The 13,015-nt window shown below is 40.7% G+C and overlaps 1 protein-coding gene and 1 long non-coding RNA gene across 2 annotated transcripts in view; one reads left to right on the top strand and one right to left on the bottom strand.

The window, feature by feature from the left end:
• Positions 1-203: 203 nt before the first annotated feature.
• abcb7 (ATP-binding cassette, sub-family B (MDR/TAP), member 7) overlaps positions 204-13,015 on the bottom strand; it is a 27,584-nt gene continuing 14,772 nt past the window's right edge. The window contains exons 9-16 of the mRNA XM_032527465.1: positions 10,434-10,608; positions 9,794-9,951; positions 7,407-7,570; positions 7,117-7,246; positions 6,505-6,676; positions 3,961-4,064; positions 3,100-3,207; positions 204-1,706 (exon numbers count right to left, since the gene is read on the bottom strand). Coding sequence (XP_032383356.1) covers positions 1,488-1,706; positions 3,100-3,207; positions 3,961-4,064; positions 6,505-6,676; positions 7,117-7,246; positions 7,407-7,570; positions 9,794-9,951; positions 10,434-10,608 — 1,230 coding nt within the window. The 3' untranslated portion in view covers positions 204-1,487. The remainder of the gene's footprint in view (positions 1,707-3,099; positions 3,208-3,960; positions 4,065-6,504; positions 6,677-7,116; positions 7,247-7,406; positions 7,571-9,793; positions 9,952-10,433; positions 10,609-13,015) is intronic.
• LOC116696453 (uncharacterized) overlaps positions 4,556-13,015 on the top strand; it is an 18,971-nt gene continuing 10,511 nt past the window's right edge. The window contains exons 1-2 of the long non-coding RNA XR_004333733.1: positions 4,556-4,567; positions 9,729-9,731. This is a non-coding gene — a long non-coding RNA (uncharacterized LOC116696453). The remainder of the gene's footprint in view (positions 4,568-9,728; positions 9,732-13,015) is intronic.

The following is a 13,015-nucleotide window of genomic DNA, read 5'->3' as shown; positions in this document are numbered from 1 at the left end:
CCTTTACACATTTGGATTGTATTGTATGGTCTTGCTTATTAATCATCTTGTGACCCCTTTAGTAATATCCAAAACAAAGAAGGGTCCCAACTCCCAATATGTCTGATACAACCACAGACACTAAAAAGACACTTTCAAAAATCTATTTTAGCTATATATCGTCATATCACTTAACGCTTATCAGTAAAAACAGCATTGACACGTTATTTAGACAAATCCAACATTTATTCATCTGTCTGCAGTGTACTCACACAGTCAACATAGTTCAGAATACTATGAATAAGTTTTCACATTGTGTGTATAGTACAAGAATTACTCATTCATAGATACAATGACATACCAAGATTCCTAACAAAATGTGCACCCCACAGACCAAAACAGCCCTCAGAAAATGAGGACATTAGTGTACTGTCAAGCTTTTAAATATTAACATTTTCATGTAACCTTCAGGAATAAATCTTTGTATTGTGACCATACAATCCAAAAAGCTGTCTTAGCACTGTTAAAACTTGGAATAACTTCATTTAAAAGGGCCCGTCAACCAAGGCTAAATGATGACAGGGACACGTTCCCAGAGGAGACTTTCAAGTTGTTGTCTCTTGTTGTGGCTCCAATTGTGCTGAACACCATTAATGATTTATTAGAGTTACATCTTGTCAATCTCAGAGTGTTATATTTACATGAATGTGACAGTGACAAACTGCTAATTCACTGGGGATCTATTTTGCATGAGCCCAAACATCCATATTATGCTGTGAGTTGAATCAAGAAGACATGATTATCTGCCAATTTTGATATTTTTAGAACATGCATTAAAATGGCATGGGCAATGTGCATTATGATTGAATCCGATTAAAGCGTCTGCTAAAGGAAAAAGTGTTATTCAAACCAACACATACTGCAAGACAATCTTTGTAATTCTGTATTTCTATTTGCAGAATACATTGCAGTATGTGCACATCCTCAATATAAAAAACAAACTATGGGTTGAGTTTATTTTGAAAATAAATTAAGAAAAAAAAATCAAATCAATAGAAACTGTGTGTCAACATCAAGGCATATATGTAAGTCATTACGTGTACTCTCATATGTTTCCACTGCAATGGAAGATGTCAATAAACCTGATGTCAAAAATGAAGAGGAGGGGGGGGCAACCATGTTGACTAACAGATGTCTTACACACACGTATGTGATATACAAGGTCTCTTATGCTTGGCTTCAGCTGAAATAACTGGCATAAAAGCTCTATCTCTGGACACCAGCCAGTGCTAAACACACTTGCTCCCTGTTCTGCTCTTCCTCCTTCACTTTGGCGAGCAGCGGCCTTTATTCATATGAGGAGGAGAAATAGTCACAAGGGGGAGCTTGGCTTAAGTGGGTGGAGGGGATGTAACCACACTCAGCACCCTCCCAAATACTGTACAGACCAGGGATTCCAGTGTAGGCCATCTGTGAGGGATGTAGAGACACTGAAGCAGCAGCTTCTCTCAACAGGAGCAGTTCCCACAGCCCTTAACACTGTTGAGGATCTCCTCCTGCAATTTTTTCCTCTCCTCCTCCTTCTGGGATATGTGCTCAGGTGGCGGCTTGGGCAAGCTCTTGTTAATGTTGAGGGTTTTGCTGTTCTGGGCGTTCCACAGGTCTGCGTACAAGCTACCAGGGGTACTGAGGAGGGTGTCGTGGTTGCCTCGCTCTGCCACTTTACCCTGGCATTCAAGAAAAGAGCAGGAAAGAAGGAAATAAGAAACATATGAAACCTGAGCAGCACACATGAAGTTAAAATGAAGAGGCCATGAACACAGAGTCCTATAGTTAGCATGTCGTCATGACCACACAACAGTGACCACACTCTGCAGAGACTCAGCCCCCCCCCCCCCCCCCCCCCCCCAAAATCCCTGCCGCCTCCCCAACAACTGTTGCAATTTCTCTCGCAAAAACACAGACTCACAGGCACACGCTCATCCACACGCAACAAACACACATCCCTCCCACACAGTCAAACACAAATGAAGGCACTCCCATCCCCCACCTCCGATGAGCATGCAGAGGTGTTGGCATCATCTTTAGTGCACCCAAGATGAGCATGTGACTGCTTCTGCTCGTTATTTTAATGAGCACCCCAGGCAGTCCTCTGCTGGTGACACCCGCAAACGGCATGGCGACATCATGCGCAAACATGCCTCCTCGCCACGACCCTCTGATCCCTTCCATCTGACTCTGGAAGGACACATGCTCATTTGCCGCAGTTCAAAGAAACCTCTTCTCATTTTATCCTATCTGACTCGAGTACCGGTGGAAAATGTCATTTCATCGGCGTTACTTCTCATATTACCTCTTACTTGCCAGATAATAACTGACTTCCCTCGGTGTCTTTTTGTGCTTTACTGTGTCTCAAGCCCAGCCCGTTCCTTACTGCAGCATTTTTCTCTTCCCATGGATATTTCTCTGATGCACGATACACAACGTGTATTCAATGCATTGAAAACATTTTTAAAACATACTCTGTCTCTATGGCACCTTCAGCCTGACTTAAACCTGACCCAAAACTGTACAGATAAACCATTTGAATGGCAATCTCCATTAAAAGACATGTTTAGTCCTCATCAGTGTCTGGGAAGCTGGCCCATACATTATTAGTCACCGAGACAAACAAGACACGCCATCTGACCAAAACAGCCAGTCGAGTCGAGCCTCCATAAAGGCTTTAATGAGCCCTTATGGAGAAAATAATACACTCACTTCTACCAACAGTGTCCTGTTGTTGTTGAAGTTAATGAGAAAAGCTAAACAAAGCATGTTTTCATCATGTACGTTTTAGAAAGGCAACTCAAAACGAATGAGTGGCAAAAACAGAGGCTGCTCTCTTAATTCTTGTGTGTTGCAGATACAGTGCGCTAAAGGTTACGTAGAGTGCAGGTCGTCATCCTTCCCTTCAATGAAAAATTGTCTAATTGGACTGGCAATTAACACAGCGCATGTTTTTTCTCGGAAACTCTGAACCGTCATATTATTTGCTTTTTATTAACCTGACATTACAACTAGAATGTTAATTAGGCAAGGTATGAGATCAAGTAAAAAAATAAGTGGATGAGTTCTTACCTCATTGAGCACTATAATCTCGTCTGCGTCTACGATTGTGGAAAGCCTGTGGGCGATGAACACTGATGTCCTGTTCTTCACCATCTCCTTCATTGAAGTCAGGATGTTCTGGAAGCACACAAAGACAAATTCCTTAATCACTCCATTAGGATTTACAAGAGTAACCCCTAATCTAAAAGAAAATGGTTCCCCAGGTTTGCAATAATGGTGGCATGCAAAAATAATAAGTAATACAGTGTATGAATGACAGGATATATATGAAATGTACTGCCAAACTTTGATTTGAAGGAGAAGCTAAGTCAACAGAATGTTGCTCAGCAACATCCACCTTCATATGCTTTTCGTCCCAATGTTTACATATGATAATTTTAAAACAGCATTGTGATGAGAAGCAACAGCAAATGTCAATTAACAACCACATCTACTGCCCCACCCTTTTCCCTGAAGTTCAAAGAGGGCATGCTGAACTTTTTTTATTAGCTGTAACATTTACAAAGACTGTGAGGTTTAAGCTGAACTGGAGATTAACAGGAGAAAAAAGTGGCAGGTGGCAGGGGAGAACATGGGGATGGGGGTGGTGTGTGTGTGTGTGTGTGTGTGTGTGTGTGTGTGTGTGTGTGTGTGTGTGTGTGTGTGTATAGAGTGGGGGTATATGTCACAGTAGGTATATGACGCAGGAGTGAGCTGAATTATCTACAGCAGGTGACTTGAATGTTTCCTGTAGATGTAAAAGCGCTTTGAGCAGTTGTTAAGACTGGAAAAGCGCTATATAAATACAGCACATTTACAACGGGCGCTTGTGGGTATGGTATGTAGAAGGCATGTGTGTGTGTGTGTGTGTTCATGCACTGTCAGGCCCACCTCTTCGGTGATAGAGTCGAGGGAGGATGTTGCTTCATCATACAGCAGGACAGGTGGATTCTTTAGTATTGCGCGGGCGATGGCGACACGTTGCTTCTCCCCTCCTGAAATAAAACAGATGTCATTAATAAAAGCAAACCAGGCTAAAGGCAAACCGTTTGAAATATGTAAGGATAGAGCAGGTCTCTCTCTGACCCTTCTCATCAGATAATTACCTCAAACAAAGGAATAGTAAAACATACTTTCATTTGACTGTAAGGGAAAAGTCAGCAAAGATTTCTCCCACTGTGTCTGCCTCTGCTTTTATTACATATGACCTGTGAGGCCTCTTGAAAGCAAGTGGCATTCGGCAGATATAAATACTGCTGGCAGTGGAGAGCAACAATGAAAGAAGTTTGGAGCATCACAGCCCCGAGCGTCGTCCCCCCCCCACCTCCCACTCCTCTGACAAACTCATTGGCAGCTGTCACGTACAGCAGCAGAGAAATTAATGAGACATTAGTCATGTCTTTATTTTGTCCGTTTTCTCACTCACTCACTCAGGCACTCCACATAAAGAAATCTGTGCTGCTAGTAATTGCATCTTGAATTTTGAGTGAAACTGTGTGTGTTAAACATTGTGTTAATGCTAGCTAGATGAGTTGAAGCATGATGCCAGGAGCCAAATACCACTTGATCGCGTGCTATCCCTGCAGATCAAATAAGGTAACGTGCCACTGAGTAAGTTCACACACTACTCAGAAGAGGACAACGAAATAACAATGGTGCAGCTGCAGATGAGGTCTCTTAATTAATTGCATAAAATAAGGTAAAACGTAGTAATTAGTTTATTTATCAGCTTCTTTTATAAGACAGCAGCTCATAACCAAGTCTTAAAAGTACTTTCAAATGCAATAGTTAGGCAGAAATGTTAATATAATCTAGAGCTGTGCAAATGTTAATACTGCTCATTGCATTTTGCAGTCTCTCAATCACATTTATTTCTCAAAGCATACAAACAAAATGGAACCTGCCACCCTAATATACTGTATATAGTATAATATTTGGGTAAATAAATGCTATGCAATGTAGTTAGGAGTTCAGCTACAACAGCTGTAACAGTTAGATACAATCTGACTGTAGTACTGTATATCACCCATTGAGACCACATATATTCAAGCCCTATTCTACCTCTATTATACCCCACATCATACCTCACATCACCACAGCAATATTATGTTAGAAATGAAATTATTAGTTGATTAATCTGCTACAATTGTGATAGAAAATAGTAAATAGTCAATTATCAAAACATGCTGTAACAATCTCTGGACCTTCCTCCTTTAAAGGAGAATTGCGGTTGATTTCAACACGTAGCTGTGTTGTTTGGAAATTTGGAGTGCTGTCAGTAGAGAAAAAAAGCAAAAAAAATAGGTGCTGCCTACAACGTGTTATCCTCCTGCTGGAGTTAGCACCCAACAGACTTAAACAGGGCAAGTTTTAAACATGGCTTTAGCATCTAAACATGTTCAAAATGTCATTTCAAGTGCCTAGCCATGTGCAGTGATTCCTTCCGAGGGAACACAGTGAATGTGACTGCTGTAGATGTGACAGAAATGCATAAACGTTGTGTTAATCCATTCCTCTGTTTATTTCCTGTTTTCCGGTGAAGTCCACACTTGTCGATTGTCGAACTCATTCAATCAAATATTCCAACATTTATTTTTCACACCAAAAAAAAAACCGATTTGCCGTTGTTATGTCCTTAGTAATGACTATGTAGAAACAGGCTGTAACCTGACACCACAGTGCATTCAGGGGAGCTGCAGTTCAAGAGCTAATGCAGGTAACTAAGCAACAGTGGACTCTTGAACTTTTGACCTGCTGCAGCCGGCTGCTCTGCTCTCCTGACTCCACTGTGGTGTCAGTTTACAGCCTGATTCTACATAATCATTACTAAGGACATAACAACAGCAAATCGGGTTTTTTTTTTTGTGTGAAAAAATACATTTTGGAATATTGAATTGAATGAGTTTGACAATTGACTAGTGTTGACAGGAAATGCATTTCTGTCACATCTACAGCAGTGGGATTCACTGTACATGGCTAGGCACTTGTAATGACATTTTGAACATGTTAAGAAGCTAAAGCCATGTTTAAAACTTGCCCTGTTTAAGCCTGTTGGGTGCTAACTCCAGCATGAGGATAACACAATGTAGGCAGCACCGATTGTTTTAATTTTTCTTTCTATTGACAGCACTCCAAATTTAAAAATCAACATAGCTACGTGTTGAAATTGCCCGGAATTCTCTTTTAATGTGAGGATTAGTGGCTTTTATCTTTTGTACATCAATGTAAATTAAACATGTTTTTGTGCTAAATCGACACATTAATCAATAATGAATATGGATAGATGAAACAAGAACTATATAATTAGATTATTTCTGGCTTATAAATTGTTTAACACAGCATACCATTCAGGGAAATACACAAAACACACAGCTCTTTTACTTGCTTCTGCAGCGGAGACCATATTTAAACAGCAGTCATAATAGTGCAGCAAACCTGACAGCTTGAGCCCTCGCTCCCCAACCTGGGTGTCATAGCCATGGGGCATCCTGAGGATCGCATCATGGATGCCTGCTAGCTGCGCCACTTGGTACACCTCCTCTGGTGTAGCGTTAAAGTTCCCATACTGCAGGTTGTAGAAGATGGTGTTGTGGAACAGAACGCTATCCTGACCGACACAGAAAAAAAAAAAAAGGCTTTAGAAAATATTTTTATTGCAACATAGACAGAAACAAGAGGACTGCAGATACACAGACAGGGTAGGAGGGAGAAAGAGAAGGATCACAAATGACAAAAATACTGTTCATGCACCATCTGTTCAGATCGGCCTCTGAGCTCACTGCAGTGAAAATCTAACTGAATTCAGCTTATTTCTAATGCAGATAACTACTAATGTTACTTTGTTCTATGCTGCCCCCTTGTTGTATACAAGTAACAATAAAAACTCAAATATGTTACATTTTTTATGGAAAAAGTCATATCTAGACACACATTTCATTTGTGGGGATAAAGCGCCAAATTGCAAAAAAACAATCTACTTAGTGTTGATAACATTACATTTTCATTGTTTCTTTTTTGTTTGTTTTATTGTGTTGGTGTGTCTCAGACCTGAGGTACAACCCCCAAAGACTTCCGCAGGCTGTCAAGGCTGACGTCTCGGATATTCTGCCCCGCTATGTAGATGTTCCCCCGCTGGGGCTCAAAGAAGCGGAACAACAGCCGCACAATGGTGCTTTTCCTGCAACCAGACGTGGAACCAATTGTCAGCATTATTCTGCTTGTGAGTTGCACCCCCACAGTCTACTGATGATATCTGATAAGTCTGCACATACAAATGAAATGACAAATACCTGGCTAAAGGTTTGACAGTCAGTGTACTTCTATGAAAGGTGACCTACCCTGACCCGCTGCCACCAACTATAGCCACCTTCTTCCCAGCAGGAACTTCGAAGGACACTCCAGTTAGCACTTTCTGGCCCTCCAGGTATTCAAAATAGACGTCCTCGAAGCGAATGGAGGCCCCCTGCGGTGCGATGGCTAATGGCGGGGCGAGATCCCTCTCCTAGAGAAAACCATCAGAGGGTTGATACAGATGAAACAAAGAGAGAGGAAACGGATACAGAACAGCCACTGACAGACAAGGCCCGGCATGATGCAACGTTACTTCAACACCTTGTAAAGGGCTAAAATGCTGGAACACAGAGCCAACATGGCCAATATAAAGCAGAGACATTCACAGCATATTCCAGAGGTCATTTCAACTGATGCTTCAGAAGCTGCCCTTCATGGTGACCGATGGATCAATAGGTGTGAAAACTTTCGGTGCATACTGAGCTGAGCCAGTGTGCTGTGCTGAGATGCAGCCACGGTCAGTTGTAAATAAAGCGCTGTCCTTGCCCTGAGTAGTTGTAAAAGCTTGTTCTGCTCGGTTTCTATACTACCTAATAACAACACAATCACCCACAATCCACCTCAACCAATTAATACAAATAACTCATAGACCATTAGTACAAACAAATGATCATTTTACACACCCACAACATGGAAAACAGCCAAAATCATTTATTTTGTGGAGCAGTTTCAAGTAAGGGGGTGTTTTAAATTATTTTACATCTACATAATAGGCCAATGTGTTCCACAAAAAAAAAAGCATTCAGACAGTAATGGCCTGCTGGGCAGTGCCATTCCACAGGGAATCACAATGGAGCGGAGTATTACTGATGAGTGAAAAATAACTGGACAGATTTATTTCTCCTACTATAATTACAGGCTGTAGATGGAAAAGGCATTCATTTTGTTAGGCAGCAGGCGCACATTTGCACTCAAATGTGCTCGTCTGACGCAAGATGGGCGGTCATGTTGTGAAAAAAGAAGAAGATAAAAGCAATGAAATGTCTGAACTGTCTTACAAACGTAATTGATAGCTATGACAGCAAAGAAACAGAGGACAAACCTGGTAAAATCGGAAAGGACGGGATCTAGTTTTGAATGTGACTTGGTATTTCTTTTTAAGTTGAATTCCCAATTAGGCAGTTCAATGTTAATAACACTGTGGTGAATATAAAGAGCAGTACATGTGTCTTGGCAATTGAACTGAAATAATCAGCAACTGTTTTCGTAATCTTTTGTCATTCAAGAAAAAAAAATCCAACTATTTCTCGGTTTAGCTTTTCAAAAGTAAGATTTTATGTTTTTATCACTAATATACGATAGTATATCCGCTGTCTTTTAAATGCCACTTTAGGCTCAGGGAAATCATAAATCTGCAATTTTTCACTATTTTCCAACATTTTATGGACTAAACAATGTATTTATTTATCAAAAAAATAATTTGTAGACTGATGATCAATCAAATCAAAATTATTCATTAGTTGCAGTCCTAGTGGGCAATGTAAAACGTAAAGGGGACAGTGAAGAGGACAGCACTTTAGTGCAAGAGTCCAAGCCCAAAAAGGTGCCTTTTGTCAACAAGAATATGAAAGGAAATTAGGCAAAAACTGAAAACAGAACATTTAGCACAGTTTTACCCTTCTTTCCACAACTTTACAGGATAAAAAAGTGTGTTCCATTAGGTCCTCTATACAATGGGTGAATGAGCACTACCAGTGATTGAGCAGATGAGTTAAACAGTTAAACATCAAAACTATCATATAGCTTCATCATTTTTAGTCAATGATAATTTTTATCAGAAAACTATACAAATAAAAACATGTTCTTTCTTGTAATTTCAAAACCCATTGATATTAAGACAAATAAAAACTATTAATGTTAAAAACATTAAACATGTTTTTACACGGTACAAAATCAAAATGTAGGGTGCATCCATTAAAATGGCTACTTAACTGATCTAACTAACTAGTTAAGGCTCTAAATAAATCAGCAAAAAGTCAGCTCTGCTGCAATTTCTCTTAACATCCCGACCAGTGAGTAATGTCGTGCTTTAGAAGTGGCAATAGACAAGGAAGCACCTGAGTCCCATCAAGCATGTAATTACTATGTCTGACTACAACCTATTATTTTTTACAGCACGTGTGGATAGGTTAGCTATGTCACATGGCCAAGAATAGCTGAGTCCTGTGATAAAATCTTTCACCACCATTATGTGCTGCTGTTGGAGAAAAAGATCTCTTGCAAAGGCTTAAGCAAGTTTTTTAGATCTTATATTTAACACCGTATTTACATTCTATTGTCGGCAAGTGTACTTTTCTCTCGTGTGAGAGGAAGTAAAAGAGTACTTTTTTTTTTGCTGTTTACCAAGAAGACGCATGTCAGGCCGACAAGTTACCTTGATCTTGGTGTCGACGCTGAGCAGGGTGAAAAGAGTGTTCATGTCTATTAGGGCCTGCCGGGTCTCTCTGTAGACTGTGCCCAGGAAGTTGAGGGGGAGGGAGAGCTGGAAGAGCAGCCCATTCACCATCACCAGGTCTCCCACAGTCATCGTACCTACACGACGGCAACAGAGATGCGCATTATATACCTCTATTGGATCATGCATGTAAAGTATCATGGGATACAATGTCTAAAAATATCAAACCATTTCTTCTTTGAAGTTGTGAAAGCCGACAAAGCATGTTATAGTCGGAATCTATCTCCACCCGCTGCGATATCATTTTCTGCATCAAGGTTATTTTATTTCCTATTCACGCCACTTATTCATGCTTGCTGTGCTTTGTTCTCATTTAGTTTCTATTACCCCATTTAGTCAGGGTTTTCCTTGTTCTATTTCAACTGTCCATTTGATTTTGTTTTGAGGTGTCTTTATACTTAAACTTTCTTATTTCTAAATGCACTGCTGCTGACCGATAATGGGCATGAAGAGGTCAATTCAGGTCAGTGATGTATTCTCCACCTTTATTTTTTTATTGGTTTATAGATCTTGATAGAATGATTTTTCCCCCCCAAAAAAGATCATCACACACACTCACCTGCCACAATGCCCTTGCTGGCCAGCAACATCATACCAGTGAGGCCGACACTGAAGATGGCACTCTGGCCAAAGTTGAGCAGGGCGAGCGTGGACGTGGTTTTTAAAGAGGACGACTCATAGGTCTTCAGGTATCCATCATACTTTTTAGCTTCATACTTCTCATTGTTGAAATACTGCAGCCGAGATGAGAAACATGCAGAGAGGGAGCAGAGGGCACGGAGATAGCAAAAAGGATTCACAAAAGGAAAGAAAGTGAAAGTTGAGAGAGAAAGAGGGAGAGAGACAAAATATGGTTAAGGTTAAAGTATAAGGGAGAGTAGTGTCAGGCAGACACTTTAGCGTAGCCTGTCTCAAGGCTGCATTTGTTCTCTGTGACTGCTCTGGGCGTAGTCTGGGTCTCAGTTGGCTTCTAAAGCACTTTTTCATGTCTCTGTATCTTCATCTCCTCCCCTCTGATCTTAAAGGATGTGGAGGGCGATAGAACAAAATCCAGAGCCTGCTCAGCAAAGCAGCTTTGGCTGAGGGTAGTGATTATGGCAAAATGACAGTTTATAAAATATTAGGCAATTATAATTGTAAGGAAAGCCTAAACATCACTTGCAAGTTGAACAAGAATTGCTGCAGAGTATTCATCATTGGCACTGTCTGCTTCTGTATTTACATCTGTAGCAGCTTACACAGACACCTACCAACAGAGCACAGATAGCTCTGAAGTGTTACACCACACAAGCAGCACTAATTTTGATTAAGACATGCAGCTATCATTTAGAGAAAATCAGCGTCATGAATCAGCCACAAGCACATCTCTTAAATTCGGCACATAAAACTACACCATGATCATAACAGCAACCCGCCTCAACTCTGCTGCCAATTACCTATTATTGCTGTTTGTTTAGTTTGCACTATTGTTCCTCTGCTCTGTTTAAGTGGGCGATTTGCTGCTCTAGCTAACGGCAGTGGTGCTGTGCTGCTACAGACTTGTCACTGATTTGCATATAAGGAAATGCAAGGAATTAGAGAGAGAAAGAGATGGAGGGAGAGAAGAAGAAAGTAGCACATGGAGGACAAATAGAAGCAGTGCAAGGAACCGTGTTCAGGTTCTCATCCAGTCCTTTGTGAAAGTGGAACGGATTTCTGAGTGGGCGGAGATCTAATTACATATGCACACTCACTGGCTCAGAGTGATGCTAAATCTGGCCGCATTGGCACAGATGACACAAAATAACACAGAACAAAACGTTGAGAAAAACAGGATGCAAAATAATACAGCAAAGAAATAACAAGAGTACAAAAATATATCTAGAACAGCCTAACAGAGCACCCAAAACTGATGTTTGTATGTGTCCTATGTACCATAAGGTTACCTAGAAAGAGGCTTAAGATGAAGATTCAGGATAACCATGCCACTGAGATAAGAAAAAGACAGTGTTTACAGCCGCACCACATCATATCAGTCAGGTGTCGCTGTGAGCACACTCACCTATAAACCACCCTGGCTCTCAGCAGACATTTCTATTCAAAATAAAGCCTCCAGTGGCAGACATTTCCAGTCCAAACCTATAACTGAGAAACTCTGTGGGTCATTGACTAAACCAGGAAATTGTCCTGAGTGCCTAGTGATAAATTCCTCATTGTTTGCAGCAACTGGAGTGACATTTACAAAAAAAGGGTGGACATTTTTACACTGACAGAGAAGAGGAGCAGGACAGAGAATGAGAGCACAGAAATAGGACCAAACCCAGTACAAAATTACCATTGTACGGGTAGGGCTGCACGATTATGGCCAAAATGATAATCACGATTATTTTAATCAATATTGTGATCACGATTATTTGTTGATTTTAACCAAAACAAATTTTATTGTCACATAGGCAGTTTATAACTGCTTTCACATCTATATTATGTTACAATCTTCTTATGTTGAAGATGTATGTTGTATAGACATACAGCTGAAACACATGTAAATGAAAATTAGCTATCTGAAATAAATAGCGTAGGATATATATATATATATATATATATATATATATATATATATAATTTTTTTTTAAATGCATCTCTGAGAAAGCTCCTTCACTTGTTTTCAACAATAACTGATTAAAAGAGCTAGGGAGAGAGAGGGAGTGTGATGGACGTACTCACAGAGCAACGTTTGATCATTATGAATGGGTCCAGCACGGGTCGAATGGCGGATACACACGTCGTGTGTACAAAATGTCTGTATCGTCACTGTGCTGCATTTTTATGAACTATGATCTTCTGGCCATGGGTCACATCTCTGGCCCAGATCCAGGTCCAGCAGGCTCCGTCTCACACGCTACTCTACCAACTGAAGTTAGTTGCATTCATTCACTTCTTCTGTGTTCTTTCCCGTGGCGGCCGCGATAGCAGAGAGTTACAAGCGGAAACAACGGTACAAATACAGGTTTGCCCCTCAGACTTAACAATATACAGCTGTGTTAATAAAATTTTTTAACTGTAGACAAATATCAGAAGTGTGGACCGGTGCTGTGTGGCGGGGCTGCGCGGAGAGTAAGACGTGAGAGAGTAGAGGAGAGATCCAAACACAGGCACGGCTTT

This window comes from Etheostoma spectabile, chromosome 10, assembly GCF_008692095.1.
Source record: "Etheostoma spectabile isolate EspeVRDwgs_2016 chromosome 10, UIUC_Espe_1.0, whole genome shotgun sequence".
Lineage (NCBI taxonomy): Eukaryota > Metazoa > Chordata > Actinopteri > Perciformes > Percidae > Etheostoma > Etheostoma spectabile.
The sequence above is the reverse complement of the archived record's forward strand: the minus strand, read 5'-3'. Positions and strand labels throughout refer to the sequence as shown.